General features: G+C 30.6%; 2 protein-coding genes across 8 annotated transcripts in view; both read left to right on the top strand.

Moving 5' to 3' along the window:
* LOC126841336 (aquaporin-like) overlaps positions 1 to 15,688 on the top strand; it is a 33,814-nt gene extending 18,126 nt beyond the window's left edge. For 2 of the 5 annotated variants that reach the window (XM_050577752.1, XM_050577767.1), the window contains exons 3-7: positions 13,749 to 13,945; positions 14,031 to 14,174; positions 14,258 to 14,479; positions 14,555 to 14,635; positions 14,713 to 15,688. In XM_050577752.1, coding sequence (XP_050433709.1) covers positions 13,749 to 13,945; positions 14,031 to 14,174; positions 14,258 to 14,479; positions 14,555 to 14,635; positions 14,713 to 14,808 — 740 coding nt within the window. In that variant the 3' untranslated portion in view covers positions 14,809 to 15,688. Of the gene's footprint in view, positions 1 to 8,555; positions 8,851 to 9,385; positions 9,455 to 12,737; positions 12,849 to 13,748; positions 13,946 to 14,030; positions 14,175 to 14,257; positions 14,480 to 14,554; positions 14,636 to 14,712 lie in introns of those variants that run through there. The other 3 variants (XM_050577760.1, XM_050577777.1, XM_050577787.1) reach the window with 3 other exon arrangements.
* A 3,182-nt stretch (positions 15,689 to 18,870) lies between these two features.
* Positions 18,871 to 22,252, top strand: LOC126844590 (uncharacterized). 3 transcript variants are annotated; one of them, XM_050582890.1, is made up of 10 exons: positions 18,871 to 19,335; positions 19,530 to 19,655; positions 19,722 to 19,915; positions 19,979 to 20,228; positions 20,396 to 20,623; positions 20,693 to 20,904; positions 20,963 to 21,284; positions 21,352 to 21,540; positions 21,613 to 21,732; positions 21,805 to 22,252. In XM_050582890.1, exons 3-10 carry the CDS (start codon positions 19,737 to 19,739, stop codon positions 21,952 to 21,954), a joined length of 1,650 nt encoding a protein of 549 aa, XP_050438847.1. In that variant the 5' UTR covers positions 18,871 to 19,335; positions 19,530 to 19,655; positions 19,722 to 19,736; the 3' UTR covers positions 21,955 to 22,252. The 3 variants fall into 3 exon arrangements, with proteins under 3 accessions (XP_050438847.1, XP_050438856.1, XP_050438863.1); XM_050582899.1 differs by having other exon boundaries at positions 18,871 to 19,429; XM_050582906.1 differs by lacking the exon at positions 18,871 to 19,335 and adding an exon at positions 19,387 to 19,469.
* The last annotated feature ends 11 nt before the right edge of the window (positions 22,253 to 22,263 follow it).

Below are 22,263 nucleotides of genomic sequence, written 5' to 3'. Positions count from 1 at the left end.
ACTTGACGCGAACGATTCGCGGAATCTCGACTCGGCCGGTTTTCGACTCGTGTTCATAAACGGGTCTCACGCAATATCACAACCTCAGGCTTACTTTATAGTTAGAATACGACCTAATGCTTCTCACTCGGGAGCTTGTCCGCCCACCACGCGATGATATTCGGTTAATATAATATTTCTCTCGGCGCAGTGGGTTTTTTCGTTGAAGCGAGGGCACGGGGGATGCGCGGGGGCAACCAACGTTAACGACAACACAATCAACGAGGAATAACGACCCCGGACAACACCGACACGCCGCAGGGGATTTAGCCGCACCGGGGACGGCGCTTGCGCGGCATACCCTACCGGCATGGCGTCGGCGCGCGGACAGAGGTAAGCTGTGACGGCGGCCACGCGCGGTGTGTGTACTTTTAGAAGATTATAAGGTTAGATTTACCGCGGGACACCTGGTAACCCCGCCGACGACGACCAGTGGTTTTACTTGTTGTGTAACACAAGCATAGTGTATACCTGTGCCCCATACACTTCTAACCACCGTAGCTGGTCGCCGCGTGTTCGGTCCCATCGCGCCTCTCGCCAGTCTTTGCCGTTTTTTCGATTGCGAATGTCGTTCGCTCTTTCGCGGCTAGTTTTTCGTTAATTTTCTCATTCGATATTATTATTATTATTATTATTGTTATTAATTATTATACATTTTACTCGATATTCTACCATACTCTACTACTACGATATCCGTTCGATATTTTTTATTTTATAAAACCGTAAAATTATTATATTGTAGGAAATAAGAGAAACACTATCCGACCTTTACCTTAACCTGCACCGAAATGCCCGATTACATGTACAGAGGTAAGTGACCAGTTTTAAAACTCGAGTGATTTTTGGCGTGACCAGTATAATAAGGTTATCGAATATTATTATACCGTAATATACTAAATAATAGGTAGCGTTTTTTTTTTTAATATTACTATACTGATAGTTTCGTGGGACGCGGTAGGGATCACCGAAGATTATATTCGGTTATCGTACGTTTTTTGAGTCCCTGGCAGTAGGGAAAACTTTGGTGAAATTAATTTCCAAAAGTATGTGCCATATATCGGTCGCCAAAGAAATTTCTAGAATTGCATAATATTTATGTAACCGAAACGGTTAATTTTATGTCATGCTTTTTTTTTTCGACAAAGCCGTTTTTTTAAAATTTGTTTGCCCTTTGCGTAATTTTTTTTTTTGGGGGGGGGTTCCCGGGTCAGTTTGTGCCAAGGTCATTGTATTATTGTCGTCCGGTTTCGTTTAACCGCACGATTAAAATATAATAACGCCTTGTGAACATTTAGTTTTATTGTCATTGTTATTTTTATTATTTGTATTGCATCCGTGTTTAAAACTCACCGTTGCCAGACAACATTCGACGGATTCAAATAACCGTGTAATTTCCCGTGTAGTGGTCGGTAAAGATGTTTTAACAAAGGTCCCTTTTGGGCTTTTATCGATTCTCCTCGCATCACAAATTCGGTTGCCGTAATAATAATAAAATGTTATGTGTATATACTTTGCACGACGGTATATAAAAACTATTTCCCAAAAAGTTTACTTACTTGTTTCGGTCTCCTTGTTAAAAATCCATAAGACACTATTTGATTATAATATAGTTTTTAGCGGTAGGCGTCCACGGTCGTTTATCGACCGTATTTTATTTTTTATTATTGTTTTTTCATCACGTCAAAATAACGATATGCCGTTTGACATAATACAAATATTATAAAACCGACACAATATCATTGGTGGTTAAAGTCGCGCTGTTTTATTCATTGTTATTGTTTGTAACGAGAAATAATTTTGATGTATTTAATATTTTTGAATTAAGTCATCCGTGTAATAATTGTGACTTCACTCGTGTTACCAATACAAATTGACAGTGACAAATTACAAAATATATAGTTGGAATTTTAAAATATTTGCAGGAATGTACCTGTATTAGTTCTTAAAATTGCTAATGGTCGTATATCAACTATATTTAATAATTAAGTATAGTAGTTTAACTTATAGTAATGTTAAACTACCAGCTTAATACTCTTGCATATTACCAATGTATAGCTAGTAAATAACCATAATTCGATTTCTACAATTTCTTTAGAAATTTCTTAGAAATAGGACCGGAAATGCTAGCAAACACACGAAAAACACATGATTAAAAAAATGAATAACCTGTCAAAAAAAAAAAAAAAAATAGAATAAACTAGAATAATTTGCATGACGCAAAAACGTTATATATGTATCTGTCCAGTAATAAAAAAAGAAAGTTTTGTTTTAAATAATTCCATTTACAATGTAATATACCTGTACATTTTTATGATACAAGTGTTCACTTCTATTAGTTTTTGGTAGGAACATATTTTCAGTTAAAATATATTCTACTTAACCTAAACTCGACAATTGTTAAAAAATTGACTTCCACCAATAATTAGTTAAGATACCAGCTTATTTATCTGAGTATATTTTTACTGAACTGAAATCGAACCAACTTATATGTAGTCGTAAGTTTCTTATATAATGTCAACAAAAACAATATCCTAACAAGAAAGGTAATTCCGAGTTTATTTAATAACTATTCGTTCATTTTGTCAATATTTGTATTATTCTGTCACTAATATTAGACTATAGCAAATACGTAGGTGAAATGTATAGGGTAATAAAGTAATATAAAGAAAAGTTGTTTTGAATAGGTTGATATGGCTAGCCACTTGAGTGACATATTTTACTACGATTGCTAATAGATCTTAATTACCAAACTGGTTATACAGGTAGAAATTAGAATAGTAGACTTTTCGGGGAAACATATAATACAAATAAACAATAAATAGGTAGTATAAACTGTTCCAAAAGAGAATAACAACGCATTACTCCCGGTTTCACCATATGTGAAATTAAAATAATGAACATGCTAATTTTGTTGTGTTTATTAATTATCAGATAGAAGACGGTGTCGAAAAAAACATGTATGATTAACCCCGATAATTACAGTTAATAAAAAAAAATGATCTATAAAAAAAAGTAAATTATCTATAATAAAAAGTATATTGTTTTTGACTATTGCAATGATTAATTTCATTTGAATAGCATTTTACATAGTTCAATTTTAATCCTATCGATATAAATGTTACTTATTTATGTTTTCTATGAATATTTCTTATATTTATTTCTGAGATATTGAGGTACCGTATTCTCTACGAAATACATTACTCATAGAGTAAAATTGCACTCAAATAAAGATTTAAATCCGAACGGCATTCAAATTTGTATTTAATAGTTTTTATAGTATACATCAAACTAGCTTTCTAGTTTCTATGTAACAATAAACAATTTAAAAATGTTTTGTCCCTATATTTGTCCCAAATTGATTTCGCTTTCTGTTTACCTTATAATCAAATTTTGTTTCAAACTTTGTACAGCGTTGTTGCAATAGTACTTGATCATCGGGTAACCATATTATATTTGGTTTTTGTCAGACACTAATAATAATAATTGTAGATCAAGAATCTTCCCGGAATGCTAACAATGAAATCGTAACCGCTGTATTCAATTGTCATCATTATTACTTGTCGCTTGAGTCAATTGTTCGTTAATTAATCGTCTCCACTGATGATAGTATTACAATCGACATAAAGTACGGTAAATATTTTCTCTGTATAGTATTTTTTTTCTTATTAATACCTAACTATAGTATATTACTTCTGTTATTAATAAAGATTAATGGTTATTTAGTTTTTGTAAAATTATCTCAGCTTTTCGTTGCTAAAAGAGGAGACTTTTTTAATGGATGTAATATAAACAAACACCCCGCAGTAGGTACATTACATAAAGGTGTTATATTATTATGCAGTACAAAATATATATATATATATATATATATATACTATATGGACTATTGTACTGTAATTGTGTAGAATTTTGTCGTTGTTATTGTCAACCAGTAGGTATTGTTTAAAATGAGTACGATATAATAAATAATTACTGGTTACCCTTAACTATAGATTATCTAAGTAAACAAATAAAAAACACACATTGTCATAACTCATAAACAAAAGAGACAACAACAATTCGAAAATTTAAGTTGAGCATTTATTTTTTCAAAACCCAGCAAAAGATTGAAGAATAAAAAAGGTGTAGTCTTTATATTTAACTACTATCCTAAGTATCATAAGGCATCTTAGTTTATATTTATTTAAATAGACATGTTCAAAAAGATTAGTATTTTGTTATTACAAAACAAATTTTAATTTAAAAGTTATATTGATTTAGGTAAATACTATTTGGTAAATATTATTTTTGTTGTTAGAATAACAAATTACATAGTATAAAACCATTACAGTTTTAAAATTAAAATAAATCCATTATAACGATAAAAATAAAGATTGCAATTTTACAAAATTGAAATACTAGATGGCAGCACTTAATTAACATCTGAAACGACAATACTGAAGAATTTCAATAAAATATGTATCTACTTTGTTTTAATATTTCGAATAGGTATATTAAATTTTGTATAAACAAAGTACAAAATATTCATTCAGTTACAACGACTTCAAAAACCACTGTAAAATATCGAATTACAGTTTAGCTTAAATATAACATATAATTACAATTTTGGAAAAAGTAAGGTAATAGTTATTTCATTTTCCGTTAAAAAGATTATAACTAAAACATTTAACTAATGTAAGGTTAGTTATGATAATAAAAGTTAACTCAGTTTTTTTTTTTGGTAAGCTTTGATCTCATTACGCTTATATTTTTGGGTACCAAACGTTTTTTAGCATAAACAAAAAACCCCGCTGAAATCTTTTCACTGAAATAATTATAGTTAATTCGAAAATTTGTTTTTTGGATTAGTACTCAAGAACCACGTATTATACTAATTAAATGTTATTATAATTCGATTTAAAGCTTAAATGGTTCTTATCAAGCTTTTTTTTTAAATATAATATACTATGTATAAATGGTTCCAGGCAATGGACAATAAAACGTTTGCAGATAAATCTAGATGCGTTTCAGTGTATATCACGTTTAGTTTAATTTATTGTTATTAACCTATTGCTGTGACTAACGGAGTTACGGTTTTTAAATTATAATTACACGTGCCATTGAAGCGAACTGATAGACAACTCTAGAAAATTGACACAATCATTATTATTTGCGAATTCTAATAAACAGTTATTGCGCGTTATGGCAAATCTTTATCTTTTGAGGCCAATTTAACAGCAATTCAACAACAAGTAATTTTCGTCAAATCAACAATGATACGTTTTATTGGTTATTCGTTTAAATAGCATTAAACCCTTTTTATCCGATTCCTAAGTACTTTCTGGGCAAGAAAGTCCTGACGTTAAAAATCACATAAGATTTGGATAAACAATATATAAATAAAATTAAAAGACCAAAAAGAAATACAACTCGCGGTCACCGATTTAAAATTAAAAACTATAACGGTAAAATTATAATTACACTCAAATATATGTACGTTGTAAATATTATATATATTTTCGTTGTATAATATACATTTCAAAATCCAACTAGAACTATAGAATAAATTGTTTAAAAAGCAAAAGTAACTACTTATAATTTTCGTTTTTGTTCTTCTAAAAATGTGATCGCTTCCAGTTCAACGTTAAATTTTTTTTTAAATGAAGTAGTTTAAATGATCATTTCTATTTAATGAACTCGTTCCAGAAATCTGTTCCTATTAAAATATCTTATCAAAGTATATTTACAGATTAGGTTAGGTTAGTTTTTTTTACATGCAAAATAAAATTATGTAGTATTTATTTTGATAAGATTAATATTGGTCTAGAAAAAAAACCTAAGCAAAAATTGTGGAGTAGTTAAGCAACCAAATAGTATTAAAAGATGCTACAATTAAAATTAACTATAAAACATGCTGTTATAGTGAAAAAAATCATTCCGATGCGTGAACCAAAAAAGTTTAAACTTTAATCTATATGTTTTTTGTACCAATACTAGTTGAAACATTAAATACTGAAATCTAAACTTAAAAAAAAATGGTATTTTTTTTTTTAGTTCTATTTTTGAACAAAAATTATTTCTATTTTGTTTATCACAAATTGAATGAACAAAACACCTACTAATTTGTTGATGCAGCATTCGTGCTGTATACTTAATATGATTTACATTTTTAATTTTATATTATAACTAGCTGTCCCGACCCGGCGTTGCCCGGGATTTAGTTTACCAGGGCTGAGTATAATAATTACAAATAAGATAAAAAAGTCAGTACTCCAGAATGTATATTGTAAAGCTTTAGTCTCGGTTTTTTTTTCGGGGATCTACATATGTACATTACATTATATTGGTTATGTCTCCCCCTCTTACTCAAGGGTCCCAGTCCCAGTCCCAGATCCCGTTCTAACAGTCAAAAGACCTTACAGTCGAACAGTCCTTAGTTTTATAAACCAGACTCCCATTAAGTGATTAGGCTACATTTTTCAAGAAATTATTCATTATAAATATCGACTTGCTGGTGGAGTCACTCGAAAAAAACTATGAAAACCGTAGTCTTTTTTATTAAATCCAAAACAAACGACAGGTTTGGTTGGGTGTATATTTATTACATTTGTTTAATATAAAAAGTAGGGCAGTGAAACGGGCGATTTTCCTATTTAAATACATTGGAAAATCGCTCGTTTCACTGCTCCACCCTGGATGACTTATACGATGACCAGTAGTAGTACATCAAAATGTATATTGGTCAATATCATCATGTTTTATTTAAAAAAAAAAATTGTTGTTGCCTGTTGAAATTGGTCGTTCACGTTTTAGTGTATCTAAAACGTTCACGTTTTAGATTCATATCACACGAAAAAAAAATGCCACGAGCCTTTTAAATTATTATAACTAATTTTAAAAGTGACGTCAAGACGTCATTATTTATCAGTAAATTAAAGTTTAATAAGACCACCGAGCTCCGGTGGCAAGAGTAAACAAGCTCATTATATAACATAGCACGTTTTTATTCATACTTAATTTTTTTTATTCAATTTAAGTCTTAAAAAAAATTATAATTGTTTCTTGTTGCCGTGTACAGCAATTATAATGTATATAATAATTACAATTTATTTCTTCGATCAACAATTATTAAGATAATTTGTATATAATTCAGCGTCCATCATTTGATCCGAAAATTGTATTTTTCTATAACTACAAATTCAAATCAATATTAATTTAACTATCATATTGATGTTTACTATTTTTGTATCGACTTAATTATTACACATTGTTTGATGTGTCATAATTTAACACTAACTCTATGGTGAAAACATAGACAATAGCTAGTAAGTTGTTAACGTTATTTATAATTCGTCCACTTTAAAATGTTTTTATTGTTTTTTGAAAATCAATTTCCTATCCAACTCTTTATGGTTACACTTCTGATTTTAGTGAATTTCGAATGTTGTTTATAAAAAGTAAAATAGTTAAAATTACCCAAAATAAAGGTCCAGAAAAATACATCTCTTATCAGTGATATATAATTTATAAAAAATAATATTTATTCATATTGTAATAAAAAATATTATATAACTATAATTAAGTATAATACAACTTTATTTATATTTGAACGAACCTAAATACGTTTTCTACTATAAATTTGAATAATGTTTTATTATTATTTTAAAATTGAAAAATTATTTAAATTATTTAAATGCAAATTTTAACGCTTTATTATAGCGCTGTTTTTTCCTGGATTGTTATAATACTGTTTACAGCGAAAACGGTTTCCTTAAGCTAACAAAAATACATTAATAAAATTATATTTTTTTCTATATTCAAAGTGCTTTACTTAATGCATATTCTATTAATTATTGTCCAGCTGTAACCCGTCAAAAATGGCGAAAAGAAATTAGCTATTGACACAGCCGACACAAATAATAGTGACTGAAATGAAAAGTGTTTGTTTTAGCCGTAAAATTTGTTGTGAGTAATCTCTTGTGACTGTCCTGTCATAACTCATAAACGAACGCGAAAATAACAAATTCGGTTAAGTTTTTTTTATATTTATATTTTTAGTGGGTTGTTGTTGTTGAAGTTTTTAAACTTATTTCCACAAAAATACTTCTTGTCATACCAATAATAATTAACAATCAAATAATATATGATTGAATACAAAATACGTATTTAAGTTTCTAAATAAAACATTATAATAAGTAATCAATTATTTAAAATATTTAAGAAAATGTATTTTAAATTCAAATTTTCCAAGTTGGCATGTATATATATATTTTAAATCGTATGCAATTTTGTCATTAATATATTATGATAATCAATGATAACATGTAGTTATCATTGAGTGACCTTTTTGTCCACGATGATTTTTTATCGTTTAATTATATTAATTTATGCGACATTAAAAGTAATAATAATTTTGACGGTTTTTTTGTTATCGTGTTAGGAACAAATAAAAGAAAATTAACTGGGTTAGTAGTGGGAGTGCATTGTGTGTTACGGTCGGCTTGCTCCTATTTATATTACTTAACGGGAAAAGTGTCTTTCACTTGTTCAGCTGCAGAGTGCAGACCAAGTCTCATTGCGCCATTGTGCTATTATTTTTTTTGTGTGCATTTTAGACATTGCAACAGTCTATAACTGTGTTTTATATTTTGCTGTTCACTACTAGCAATAATTGTAATACCGTCATAATTTCGAATTTAAATTTATCTTATTATCAAACTTTAATAACTAAATACCACAAGATGTCCGGATGTTATCCGTTCACCGGTGGCAAAAGGGAACTCCTCAGAGAAATCGGATCGTCAGATACTTTTATGACAATTAAAGACTACGGTAAAAAATATTTAAAAAAAAAATGTACATACAAATCCAGATACAATTCTATGTGTAATATACCACCATCATGCGCCACGATATTATTTTATAACGGTGTTGTTCGATTGTTGTGTTTTTAATTTTTACATTTAAATAATTCCTTTATTTTTATTTATATACTTAGGCGACTCGCGTACACAGTTTTGAAATTTTTTTTTTACTTTGTATAATAATTGGATTCTCGAAGTAGACTGCATATAGTATTATTGTTTTATTACCTGTCTTTGTTTTCATTTGATAATACGTGGGTATATTTTCTATATGATACCATCCATATTCTCTATTTCTACTTTTACTGGTCGAATTATTCTGCTTGCATAGCTGATTTGTAAACGCTTGACAATCGGACACCGTTTCTTTAGTTGGGTCGACTTAGTTTTGAAATAGTATTATTATTATTATCATATTTTATGATTTTTTTAAAAATAATATTGTAAACGAAACAATAATTTAGAAAAACCGTCGCACATCGATATTTATATTTTTTGAATAGGGACAACTGGATTTGATCTCAACATGAGGGCTGTCCATAACGAGTTGGCTGTTGTACACATGCCAAAACGTAAGGACGTTGAACTTAAATCAAATGTTTACAAACACTAGCACTGAAGTAGAATTGTTTAATCAATGTATATCATATATCCAGTTACGATCTGTCATCGGGTATAGTAATTTGAGAAATTCAATGTTATGGTATAATATACTGCAAAATTGAACATCGACGACAGTTGGGACCGGCCAAGTGTGGTTTTTAGTATATTTTAATCTGCGTAGGCTGCTTGTAACAATAGATGATTAGGCAATCACATCACGGTTATGACACAAAGATTTAAGTGGAAAGTATGATGCAATATTTTTTAGGGGACATGTCAAGCGTTGAAAAAAACGCATTAGGAGAGAGCGCCACTCCAAGTTTTAGGAGAAGAGTTTGCAAAAATGTGGGCATAGATTTTCCACAGTTTTGGTTAAATATCAAACGTTTGCTAGTAAAAACAAACGCGCCCCTTTAGGTTATTTGGGTTTGCTTAAAGATACTCTACTACTAATTAGGTGGTGTTGTGACGTCCTCTTGAAAGTTATGTTAATTTATTCGGTGTCAAATTTCAATATTCAATTTTGAGAACAATGAATGTTACTGGAAGTCTAATATTACTTTGTTTCCACTCGGGTCCACAATGTCTATACACTTATAAGTGGCTGCGCGAACTACAACTTCTGTTAGTGTTTGCCCCATTGTCTACAATTTGAGTTTCGACTAATACTCTGTCGAGTATTGATGAACATTTGTAATGCTGTATGTTTGCTACAATCAAACAGTAGTTAAGTCTAAACGTCACGCTAATGGCCAATTCGTCATAGATATTAAGAAAAATAAATTTTGTTGTTGTGAAATAAATCATCACCTTGTCTGTAATTTTCCATAGATTCTGTTGAGTTTTTCTTAATTACAATAATAATATACTACCGAGGACGATTAGTCATTGGCGTTTCGACGTAGCTGTTTTGTCTTTAGATGTTAATTGTTTTGTATCGTATAATAGCTACTATTTAAGCTTGAAATGCTATTTTTTATTTTTATCACAAAACTTGTAAAATATTAGCGAAAAGACATTTCTGCCTTTTGCGCTCCGCATCGAAGCTAATATAAAACTAATTGCATACAAATTAAACATATCTATGTATTATATTTTTCTGTGGGAGTTGCCCCAAATTTGATAAATTTGAAAGACAATATGTCGAGATCGTTTAAGCGTGTTGAAAAAACACAGAAAATATAAAGCAGGTAAGAGTGAGAGAAACTATTTTTGACTACAATTATTAGAGTGTAACTGTCCCAGGTTAGCGAATTCTTTAGGAAACCATTTCATGGTGGCAGCGATGGCTCTTCAAGGCTACATGATAATATTTTAGAATGTTTTTTTTTTTAAGCCAATCTTAATAAGTAAAATTATTAAAAAATAGACGCCTGCCTAAAGAGACGGCGGTTGTGGGTGGTCAGTGGTGTAGGCGAGGTAAAAAACACGAGACTGAATACTTCTTCAACAGGTACTTCATTGAGTATTAATTTTTTTTTGGAAAAGGACGCTGTTGTAGATAGATGATATTTTCTACACAAAAACTTAAACTAACGACTTGGTTTTGTTTGGCGTTTTTTTTTTCATTCCAGTCAATATTTGTGTTGACGCATACCTATCTAATGTAACTAAAATGGGTCGGACTTAGAACTGGATTATTGTCAACAGTTCTTGTTATAATATATAATTATGTAAATCATAGATGTTTGTTTAATGAGATAATAATTCTAAAAATAGAAATATAGGTGTTATTTATAGATTAATATAGCGTGGGAAAGTGGCAACGTGACACATAAAAACTCATCGATTGTTTTATTGAAATACTTCCGTTGTATTTAATAAGCAGTAGAATTATACGCGTATGTCAGTTGCAATATTATCCTCTTGGTGTTGTTGTTTATTGATACATAAGTTGTTTACACAAGACACTCCAAACTGATTTTTTTTTGTACAGAGTAATTCTTATAGGTCGTACGAACAAGCAGCGTTACCCTGTACATATTATTTTGTTTTGGCAACGTTTGCCTTGGTTTTTACCAAACACTCGGGACACCAGAGATTAGGTGAAATTTGTTATTTTTTTTTTTGAGTATTTCCTTTCGTATATTTCGATGGCCTTATCATTTCGTGTCTATTTATTCTTTTAATCCCATTCGAAGCACGTACTACGGTGGATCTGCCTAAGTGTTTACCCGTCGATAAAAAAAAATTGTTGTTTTGCAAAAAAAAATTTAAAAACGCCATCAGATGTTAGTACCGTTAGTCCGTTTCTACCACCAAAACGCGTTTTTTTGTCGAACATTAAAGTACTTTCTCTCCGCGCGATAACATGCAAAGTTTACGGAAATCTTCAGATCAGTTGTCTGACTTGTCTCCGGTGCACTACAACCGTCTGGTCTACAGTAATCAGTTGCAACACTCTAAAGGTATAATATTATGCACAAGGTACCCCAGTGGGTTTTTTCTTGATTAAGCCCCGAAAATGTTTGGTGTTTAGCCAAAACGATGAGTTTTTATCTGGTTAATGTACTCCTGGAATAAGTGTAGACAAGGTCAGGTTTATAAAAACGGTGTTTTGTCATAAGTCTGTTGCTATGGTATTTTATGCGTATGAGATATTCCACTACAAAATGTACACAATTCAACTTTTGCGTTTCGGATATTGCTAAAAACAAACAATTGTACCCCTCAAAATAATTGTTGGATTTTGAAAATTTTTTTACTGACGGAAAATCGAGTGACAATAAAAACCAAAGAGATAATATCGTTGTTTATTTATCGTGCAGATTTGCTTAAAATTACAAAAATATTCACTAATTTTTTTCAGCATTTTTGTTAGACGTACCATTAGCTATTTTGACACTTACGACACAAACATTTTTTTTAAATTTTATTTAAAAAAAAAATTAACGAGCCAACTTTTTGTATTTTATTTAAAAACAACGATAATTATAAAAAACATTTGTTTAGATATTGTAAAATTTGGAACATTGAACATTTGTTTAGAATTTTCACATATTCGCTGAAAGCATTATTGATTTTACAAAACATAATACACAATATGTTATATGTACATATTTAAAAATAGTCTAGTATTATTTTTCTCGAGTTTGTCTACACGAACATCTGTATTTAATGAGCATCGAACGCGCACATGTGTTAATGGATCATTTATATTTGTTTTTATACACATATTAAAAAATATGTGTATTTTATTTTATTGGCCGGGGAGGAGGTCTTTTAAACAACCGAAATTGTATTTCTCAGACGGTTAAAAGTGAACTTGCGCGCATAATTTCACATAAACTATGATGTCAAACTCTGCTTATGTAGAAATAGTTCAGATGGAAGATGTTTTCGGTATACTTGAATTCGATCGAGGTAATGCGACGGCGTTTGCTTATAAAAACAATATTCATCGTTAAAAATTACAAGTACATTTATTTAATTTTTAATAAACATGTGTAAGCTTATTTTGGACAACTGAAATTGCGATCCACGCTTGACTAACGACAATAATAGGTACCTCATTCGAGTGAAATCCTCATTCATTCAGTCTATAATAATAATAATCTTATACCTGTAATTGATCAATAAATGTCCAAATCTCGAGTTTGTTTTGACGATAAGTTGTACTTGTAGTTCCAACGTGTGTTGTTATCATTTTATTAATTTGGTCATAGTGTATAAATATTTGTCTGTATATTATAATATTCTATATTTACATCATATTATTATATATTGTAAATTAAGTCACCAAGTCGATGCTTAGTAACATCATAATAATTTTTATCATCAAAGTAGATTTTCTTATCATAAAATAAAAGAAGATTCACTTTCTGTGATAAGAAATATGCGATAACGCTGGGAAGAATAATAAAATTGATAATGGTAAATAATGAAAACATAGTACATACCAACAATGAACATGAATTCTGTAAACTACGAAATGTTTTTAAATTCACTTGTTGCTTACTAAGTGTTTAGTACCGATTATTTGCCGATTTGTAATTTCTTAGTTGTCTGTTATACGTCGTTTGTATCGCCAGACGACGATTTGTGGTATAATTATTAAATTTGTTTGTTTTAAATCAATATTAAGAGAGTGCCTGTATTAGATCGCCCTTTTGAATGGATTATACTGTCGATTCTGATGATACAGAACTTTTACTAGAAATAGGTACTGGCTTACTCTGTATAGCAGTTATGCTCTTAACGTTAATATATGAGTATCGTGCTAGCAACATAAAGATAACTGACCTATTTTTGTATTTGTTACAGATGCCAGTGAACGTGGACCACTCTTTACACAACCTCCATGGCAGAAACTGTTATTGATTTTCTTGGCCGAACTGATCGGAACGGCAATCTTGATGTTTTTCGGTTGTATGGGATTAATTCCGACCATTCCCGGAGGTAGTCTCGGGCCGTACAGCGGTGCGATTTCCTTCGCTTGCTCCGTAGCAATAACAATTGTCGTGAGTACATTGAAATACTGAATTTTTTTTTTAACATGCTAACCAATAACGACAGTTAATGTATTCATGATGTTTTGTTAAATAGATCATTGGGCACATTAGTAACTGTCATTTGAATCCGTGCGTTACGCTGTGCGCTTTATTATTGGGAAAAATACCTTTGATTTCGGCAATTGTTTACGTCATTGCTGAATTCCTCGGCGCGTTGATTGGATACGGCCTCTTAGTAGTAAGTAGTTAAGATTCAAAATGAATTAATCAATAAAAAAATATAAAAAATGGATGAATATTTAAAAATTGTTTTGTTTTTAGGTGATAACGCCTTATAACATGTTAGATGCTCAACTTAATGCTAATATTTGTGTAACAAGTCCGATTGAAAGTTTGTCGGCTTCGCAAGCGCTTTTAATCGAAGCCATCGCAACCGGTTGTCTTATGATGGTCGTGTGTGCCGTATGGGATCCTCGTAGCGGAAGCGGAGATTGTGCACCACTCAAGTTCTTGGCAGTCATTCTTCTGACATCTATGGTTGTTGTGAGTATATACTACGTATATTATTGTATTTGAAACCAAAATTAAGTTTAAAATTAATGTATAAATATTTTACAGGGTCCTTTTACTGGGAACAGCTTAAACCCCGCAAGGACTTTAGCGCCGGCCATTTACAATAACGCTTGGAATATGCACTGGGTAAGTGTGTTACTATAACAAAAAACTACATTTATAACCATTTTCATTCAATGTAATAACACATTTTTCCGAATTAGATCTATTGGGCCGGTCCATTTTCTGGTACAGTCGTTTCGACATTATTTTACAAATATGTATTCATGGCATTGGACAGCGGTGAACGTGGAAAATAAAATCAATATTCATTTGTAGTTTGTATACATCTATTGTTTACAAAAAAAAACGTGGCTCTAAATTGCCACCTCTGTTTCTGTAGTAATTTTAAGTTTTTTTAGCTTGTGTCCTATAGTTATATTATTTTTAATTTAAACTTGATTGAACTTAATTATGTTTAATTGTGAATTTTATTCATTTCATTTATTGATATATGATTGTATTTTTAAGTGTTTATAATATTATGAATTGTTTTAATTAACGGATTCTATGTACAAATATCAGGTTTTTCACTATATTAGTGTATTAAATACAAACAGTATTAAGCAAACGTCCTTGATTTCATAAAATAATGAACAAAACAAATTACCTACAAGCAATAATAAGTATATAAAACATAATCATATTATTTTTTATAACATTGCTGATTTTGTGTACTGTATTATTAAGTCAATATTAGTATTAATATCAGAAAAAAAATAGAAAATGCTATAAAACCACTATTGATAATGATTTTCTTCCGCCTCCGATTTTTTTTATTTACACTATAATTATGTGTTCGCAAAATTTGTATGTATATTTTTTTTTAACCGAGATTTAAAATTGTATACCGTGTGTACGATTATAAGAAATTGATTTAATAATTATTGTATAAGCAGTTTTGAGTATTCCATTAATATAGTGACAATCTAAATGATAAGTTGTATATCTTTTGTAACATGTGTATATTTATATGTCATTATTAGTTTTACGTGCATCATGACAAAATATTATAATCTGCTCAAATTGTGCCTATGGCAACTGTATGTAAATTATTACACTATTTATATTTTAAAACCATACATTTTGAGAGTTGTATTTTTATACTTAAAAGTAATATATGTTTTTAATTTTATTATATCCCTTGTCGTTTTGTTATTTTTGAAAGAAATCTAATTCCTATCTTAAAAAAAAAACACAAGTTTGTGCTTTCCCTATTATGTTTTCTCTTTTCGAACGTTTAATTTAAAGCGTCTTGTTTTTCACATTAAAAAAAAAATTAAATAAATAATTGGCTACCTACAATTATTATTACTAATTATGATTATATAAACGGTATTGTTTTTCTATTATTTTTAATTGTCATTTATTATCAAATATTTATTGCGGCGACCTTGCATTATGCAATCGCTGCTAGTAAGCAGCCATAACTCATAAGTCATTATACCAAGTTATATAATTTATGTACATGGTATATATATATATATGTATATATTATGTAAATAGTTTTTGTTCTATTTAATTCTAGTAGGTAATTGAAAACATTTTATAGTATGCTTTTTTTTTTTAATTTGTACATCAAACAAACGCTTTTATTTTAACAAAATAAATATCAGAATTTCATCACATGAAAAAGATTTGTTTGCTGAACGACTTTACGTTCAATGGTAACGTCCTTAGAAGTTATTGTGTTCGATATACTGTCCAATTTGGCGCCACCACTGTTGGTATGTATGTAAAAAACACATTTGAACATCTTTAGATTATAAACATTAAAAACTTATTATAAAACAAATCTTAATTCACATCTGCCAATTAAATTTAAACTATAGTTAAAACTGATTTATGACCCCACTTGAGTGTATTATTAACTTTTGATTAATTATATCATGCGAATTGAATTGAATATTTTTTTAAATGTAAGGTTTAGGGGTCAAGGTTTAAAGTTCAAATGGGCTAATAAAAAAAATAAAAAAATAATGACTGAACAAATAGTTTACACCAAAATTTAACAATCATTGTTGGTAGTTGTACTTAATATGTATTTCTATTATTATAATCATATTATTTAAATATAAAACATGCAAATTAACCCTTACAGGTATTAAGTGTTTTTCATTATTACATTTTTGTACTAATCTTTATCGATAGACGATATTCAACCCATTAAATATAATTTAATTCATTTAAATTGTATGATGTGTACCTTGTTTGATGTGGTACAAGGTAGCACTATCTGCTGTATTCAGAAAAATATTATTTTTGTTACTTGTAGCAAGTGAAATGAATGAACTCGAATTGTTGAGGAATAAAGTAAACTTTAAACAAACTCAAAGGATTAAATCTATAAAAAAAAAAATGTACAAATAATTGTGTAAAAGATATGGTTACATACTAATAATAATAATTAATAATCAAACGTTTATTATATTTAAAAAATTAATCATTTTGTGAACAAAAATTGTTTTTGAATGTGTTAAAAGCTTTTATGGATATTATCAAGTTGATAAAAATTGTATACATAGAAATAATTTGTACGTTATAGCTAATAATAGGTACGCATTCCTTTTGTAATTTATTATTATTCTTATCTGTCAAAAAGTTAACGTTATTGGACGTAAAAAAATAATGTCGTTCATTAATTATTATTTTGGCTTCGATAACATATCTGATATCTGGTAGAGATATTTTGTAGGTGATTATGATAAATGTCAAGTCCCTAGACCTGAAATAATCTTATCTTTTATATCCGAGCATTCCAACTATGAAATAATAACAATTACTATGTTCAAACGTCTGCAAAAACGACCTAAATACGTCTTAACTATTATCTAGATAAGTAAAAATGGATAAAAAAAAAATTAATTGAAATTTGTTTTACTAAAAAATTTACATTTTTGTTTATGTTAGTTTCGCCATAATTTATACTTTTGGGACCATTATAATGGCATTAGTTATATCTACTATATTTTGTACGAACTATAGCTTTTGGTGATAGCATTGCATTATTACCTTTATGTATATATATGAACTTAAATAATAATGTAGAATGTTTATTCTTAACGACTTTCGGTGTTGACAGTTGAAACTCGTTTGGATCCAGGTGATAATTATAAGATTGTTGACTGAAGGGGCCATAAAATATAACGGCTATGTTATCTGTGAAATAATTAAATCTATATAACATACCGAACGCAAAATTATAAAAATCCAATTTAAAAAAAATATGTGAAATTCATGGCAAAAAGTGAATAATAATTTAGCATATATTTTACTATATTTTTTACATTTGTGCTGTTTGGGAGGTATCGAAAAAATGTTATCAAAAGTTAGGCACACAATAGTCATTGAGAGAGATTCGTGTGAACAGTACGGATGGTCGAGGGTGGTAAACCTTTAGCCTTTAGACGTTGCCCGGTTTGCACTGCGAGGAAGCGGTTTACCATGCAAACCAATATACATACAATGCTTTAATAGATATTTGTATTTCTACCATCAACACATTAGCGTCGAAGCGTTTATTAGAAAATCATTCAATCGCTGTACTGGCTTTTAGCTTTCATTTGAATACAGCAAGGCAAAAAAAAAAAATAACAATAATTTATAACGAAAGGGAAAAGTCAGAATTACGTTTTTTTTTTGTATTTATAATATTTGATATTTTATATTCGACGAGATCAGAAGGAATTAGTTTTAATTTGTACAGAGGTTTCTTCGAGTCTGAAGACAACATAACTATTTTGTAAACGATCATATTTAGCACTGGCAAAATATAAAATAATATAAAAAAATGGTCGTCGTCGTCGTCGGTAATTTTTTCATCGAGACCTTCGTTCCATTAAGTCGGTGTACAATATTAAATATGTTCTTTTTAGTTCAATGTCACCGCATTCTCAAGCGATGGCGACGACACGGCCTATTTTACATTTCTTAAAAACAATTTACAAGATCAAATGTCGGTCATCAAACCGCCAGACTTGTACATACTAAATAAGTATAATTCATTAACCCGGCCAGGCCAACGTCCGTGCTGCAGCGAGGTTTTGGTCGTTTACGTTAATTGGTCGGACAATAAAATATCACCATTACGATTTATTATAAATTATTATAATGCCATAGTTTAAAAAACTAGACATTGACAAAAATAATAAGACAATATTCGACAAAACATAATAATATTACAGACTTGACAAATCCGTGGCGGAAAACCTAATGATAATTGATAACTGATAACGCTTATCACAAAACTATTATGCAGGTGCGCCGCCGTGCTGGTGTAGACGAATGGTGGAGGCAGATTTTGTCACTTCTTAGGCTCGGAGTCTCAAAAGTAGCTAATTTTTTAAGTATAAATCCGTGAAAAACCGACCGATCGACGTTGTTCAGTTATTAATTAGTTGTCGGTCCGACGACTCGACAGCCGACCGCGATTTTCCAACGGTCCGTTTTGATTTTGTCGTTTGGCCAAAGGGATTTTGTGGGAATTTTTTTTCTATCCGGCGGTAATAGGATACGAAAAACGTGAACAGGTTATCCGAACTCTTCAAGTGCAACAATAACATTGGTAATAAAAAATAATAAAAAACCGACCGAAAGCTTGGTGATATTCTCGTCGATTGTGATTTGCAACTTGCAACTTGAAACCCTAAAACTGTATTGATACACAGTTTACACTATTAATTGCAATTTGTAATTATTCCCCCGTTTATATAATTTGGACTTTCCAACGCCCATCTGCTGTTTGTCGATCCAATCCAAAGTGTGCCACATTCGTTTTATTTATTTTCGTGAGTATATCATTAAATTAAGTGACGTGTGTAATTGTTAAATATCGCCCTTATGCCTTTTAGTGTAATATTGTTATAAGCTGGTACATAATTGGTGAATACATTTTATTTGCTCTTAAATAAATCCGGGCAATGTAATTCCAAACGTTCCTTTATGTGTAACTACAAAACATTTACGTTAATTTTTTTCGCAGGTAAAGCGATAACCACCAGATAGACGTCGGTGTATCGCAGTTGATCTCTATGACAATTACGTCGTCCATACACCGCTGAATAATATTTTGAAAAGGAAGTAAAATAAGTAGACTGTAAAGTGAAAGGTAAAAAACATTTTCCCCTAAATATTACCATTGCATAATTTTTTTTATTGACAATGGTCGTTTTAGGTTCAAGACGTTATTATGCCATCGTTGAACTCTATAAGTTGTTTACAGTCTTTGGCGTTAGAACAAGTATGCGAGTATGTGTTGGAAGTAGCACCCGAAATGAGACAAGATCCAAACGGCTCACGTGAATATTTCATTAAAAACGCACACGCCTGGGCCAGGACAAATATCTTAAGCCGTACCAAGGAGAAACTGTAAGTGATTTGTCTTGGTAAAAAATGTTGTAATGATTAAAAACATTTCTTGTGTGCATATAGTGATAAAGGTGACGTAGATTGTCATATTTGGAACGAACTCATCGGTGTGTTTGATAGAAATCCCATTTTAAAAATAACAACTGCCAGACTCAACCGTTGGCTGACCTTATTGAATGTGATGTTGGACGTCGGGGTAACACGATTACCAGCACTATCATTTTGTGGCAGTATGGAAACAGAACTCAATGAATTTGTCACTGTTCTCAACAGTTGCAATACACATCTTAAGGAATTATCTCTGACTTTCCAGGTAAATGCTAGCAAAAAATTGTATTTTTATGCTGTGTCTCGTTTACTGGATGCATATTTTCCTAACGTCAATCTGGGTGGTTTGCGACCCTGGACAACCAAGGACTCGGATTCCTGTTAGGAATCTTGATGCCAAAACGGTTGACAATGTTAATTTTTTATTTTCAGATGTCTAATAAAAACGACTGCACCTCGGCAGTGTATAGGTCGATGTTTATTCTTCAAAACTCGTTGCACGACGGCCTCGCTTCGAAATTAGTTTATCTTAAACTCGCCGCTGTTTGTGATAATGCTATCCTAAGTACAATAGGCGAGAACGCCATGTGCCTTAAGCACTTGGACGTGTCCGGATCGTGGAATGTCGACGAAATAGGAATTAAAAATTTACTATTCAAAGTACTGCCGTCCAAATATTTTATATTTGATGAATAAATCAATAACTAAATAATATTATTTTCCTTTCAGAGTGATGTCTACGTGGAAACGATCAATGTACCTAACGACAAACTCTGTCAACATCTAAGCCAGATGTACGACAATAAAAAATTACTGAACAGATGTTGTTTTACTTTAGAAGAATTACGTATTCAAGACACCAACACCGAAGACGCTAGTTTGTTAATGATTCTAGCGTGCGTAAAAAGCCTAAAAGCTTTAGGCGGTTTCCTTTATTTTAGGTAAGAGATTTGTCGCAAATTCCAAAGTTCAATAGAGATTAACCGTGTTGCTTTTTAGGAATATCGGCGACGCTCTAGTGACCGTATGGGAGAATTCGCCTAAGCCCCGCGAGTTTCAATTGAACGAGCTGTACGACATGCAATTGACCAGCAAGAAAATAACGGCGTTAAAAGAATGTCTGCCCCATCTAAAGAAGCTGTATACGAGGTTGTCGTGTGTTTGTGCGCCTCAAGATTTCGACGATCCCGAACAAGGATCAATGTTCTGGGATCGTGTCCAAACTCTTACTATCGATCTCGATTACATGATGAATTTTCATTTTATCAATTTTGTTTACAATTACGGTCATAATCTATCCGAACTCGTGATTCTCGATCAGGTAATCAAGAAAAATAATGGTTAAAAAAAAAACAAAAAACATAAATCACTTCTATGTCATGTTTTAGGAAGCTGACATCGACGTAGGTAAACTATTGAGTAGTTGTCCTAATTTATTATTCTTGAAAGGATTCTTACATATTTTCGAAACGCCCATCGGACAATTTATGAAGCTTAAATCGTTTGAGTTACACATGCCGACTTTCGAAACGTTGAATTGGTTTTTTGAAAATTGTCCACAATTGGAAGAAGTTAAGGTAAAACTTGACCGTGTAGAAAATAGTTTGTTTATTCCTAAAAATAATACGTAAAAACATTTTGGGTTACAGTTGTTTAGCGACTCTAGAGTGATGTTTTGGAACACACAAGTCTTCGAAAAGCCACCCGAAGTCATGTGTAACAATCTGAAACGTTTCGAAATACATTTTAACGACAGAAATTCTAATGTCGTAAGTTTTACTCGTTGTTTACATAAAAAAATGTTGTTTAGATTTTAATTTTTTTTTTTTAATTTACTGCAGACTACTCATAAGGCAATATTCAAATTTATCGACAAGTGCACGAAGCTGCAACATTTGGGCGGTCTATTCACGTGGAGTTTAGATAATAATTTTGTTAATTTAATAAAGATATATGTAAAAAAAAATAACTACGAGCTTAACATCTACTAAGACTAAAACGTCTCAATGTGCTGATAAGACTGATATTTGTTAGATCTTTAAACTAACCTCTCCTTATTATTTACTCTATTGTTCCCATTAGTTTGACATAGTGAAGTATTTTTAAGATATTATTATATTTTATTATTTAAACTTAATACGGGCGGTTCAATTAAAATGCACCGAGTTACATTTTAGTAGTTTTAAATTCTAAATTGTTTTTCGATGTGCTACTTAGTGCCTTTTAATTGAATGTCGACTATTTTTAGATTAGATGACTACTGTGATGTAATGTAATAATTATTAGACTTTGTATATTAT

This window comes from Adelges cooleyi, unplaced genomic scaffold (assembly GCF_023614345.1).
Source record: "Adelges cooleyi isolate 19-005CV unplaced genomic scaffold, UGA_ACOO_1.1 ACOO_flye_CR_arks_rails_tigmint_CR_PRNA_108, whole genome shotgun sequence".
In the NCBI taxonomy this organism is placed as follows: domain Eukaryota; kingdom Metazoa; phylum Arthropoda; class Insecta; order Hemiptera; family Adelgidae; genus Adelges; species Adelges cooleyi.
The sequence above is the reverse complement of the archived record's forward strand: the minus strand, read 5'-3'. Positions and strand labels throughout refer to the sequence as shown.

Bases quoted from the DNA above. Each gene is read 5' to 3' on its own strand.
- LOC126844590 (XM_050582890.1), top strand. From the start codon at position 19,737: ATGCCATCGTTGAACTCTATAAGTTGTTTACAGTCTTTGGCGTTAGAA. The intron at 20,624-20,692 runs GTACTGCCGTCC...TTTTCCTTTCAG, and splicing joins TTAAAAATTTACTATTCAAA to AGTGATGTCTACGTGGAAAC. The intron at 21,285-21,351 runs GTAATCAAGAAA...GTCATGTTTTAG, and splicing joins AACTCGTGATTCTCGATCAG to GAAGCTGACATCGACGTAGG.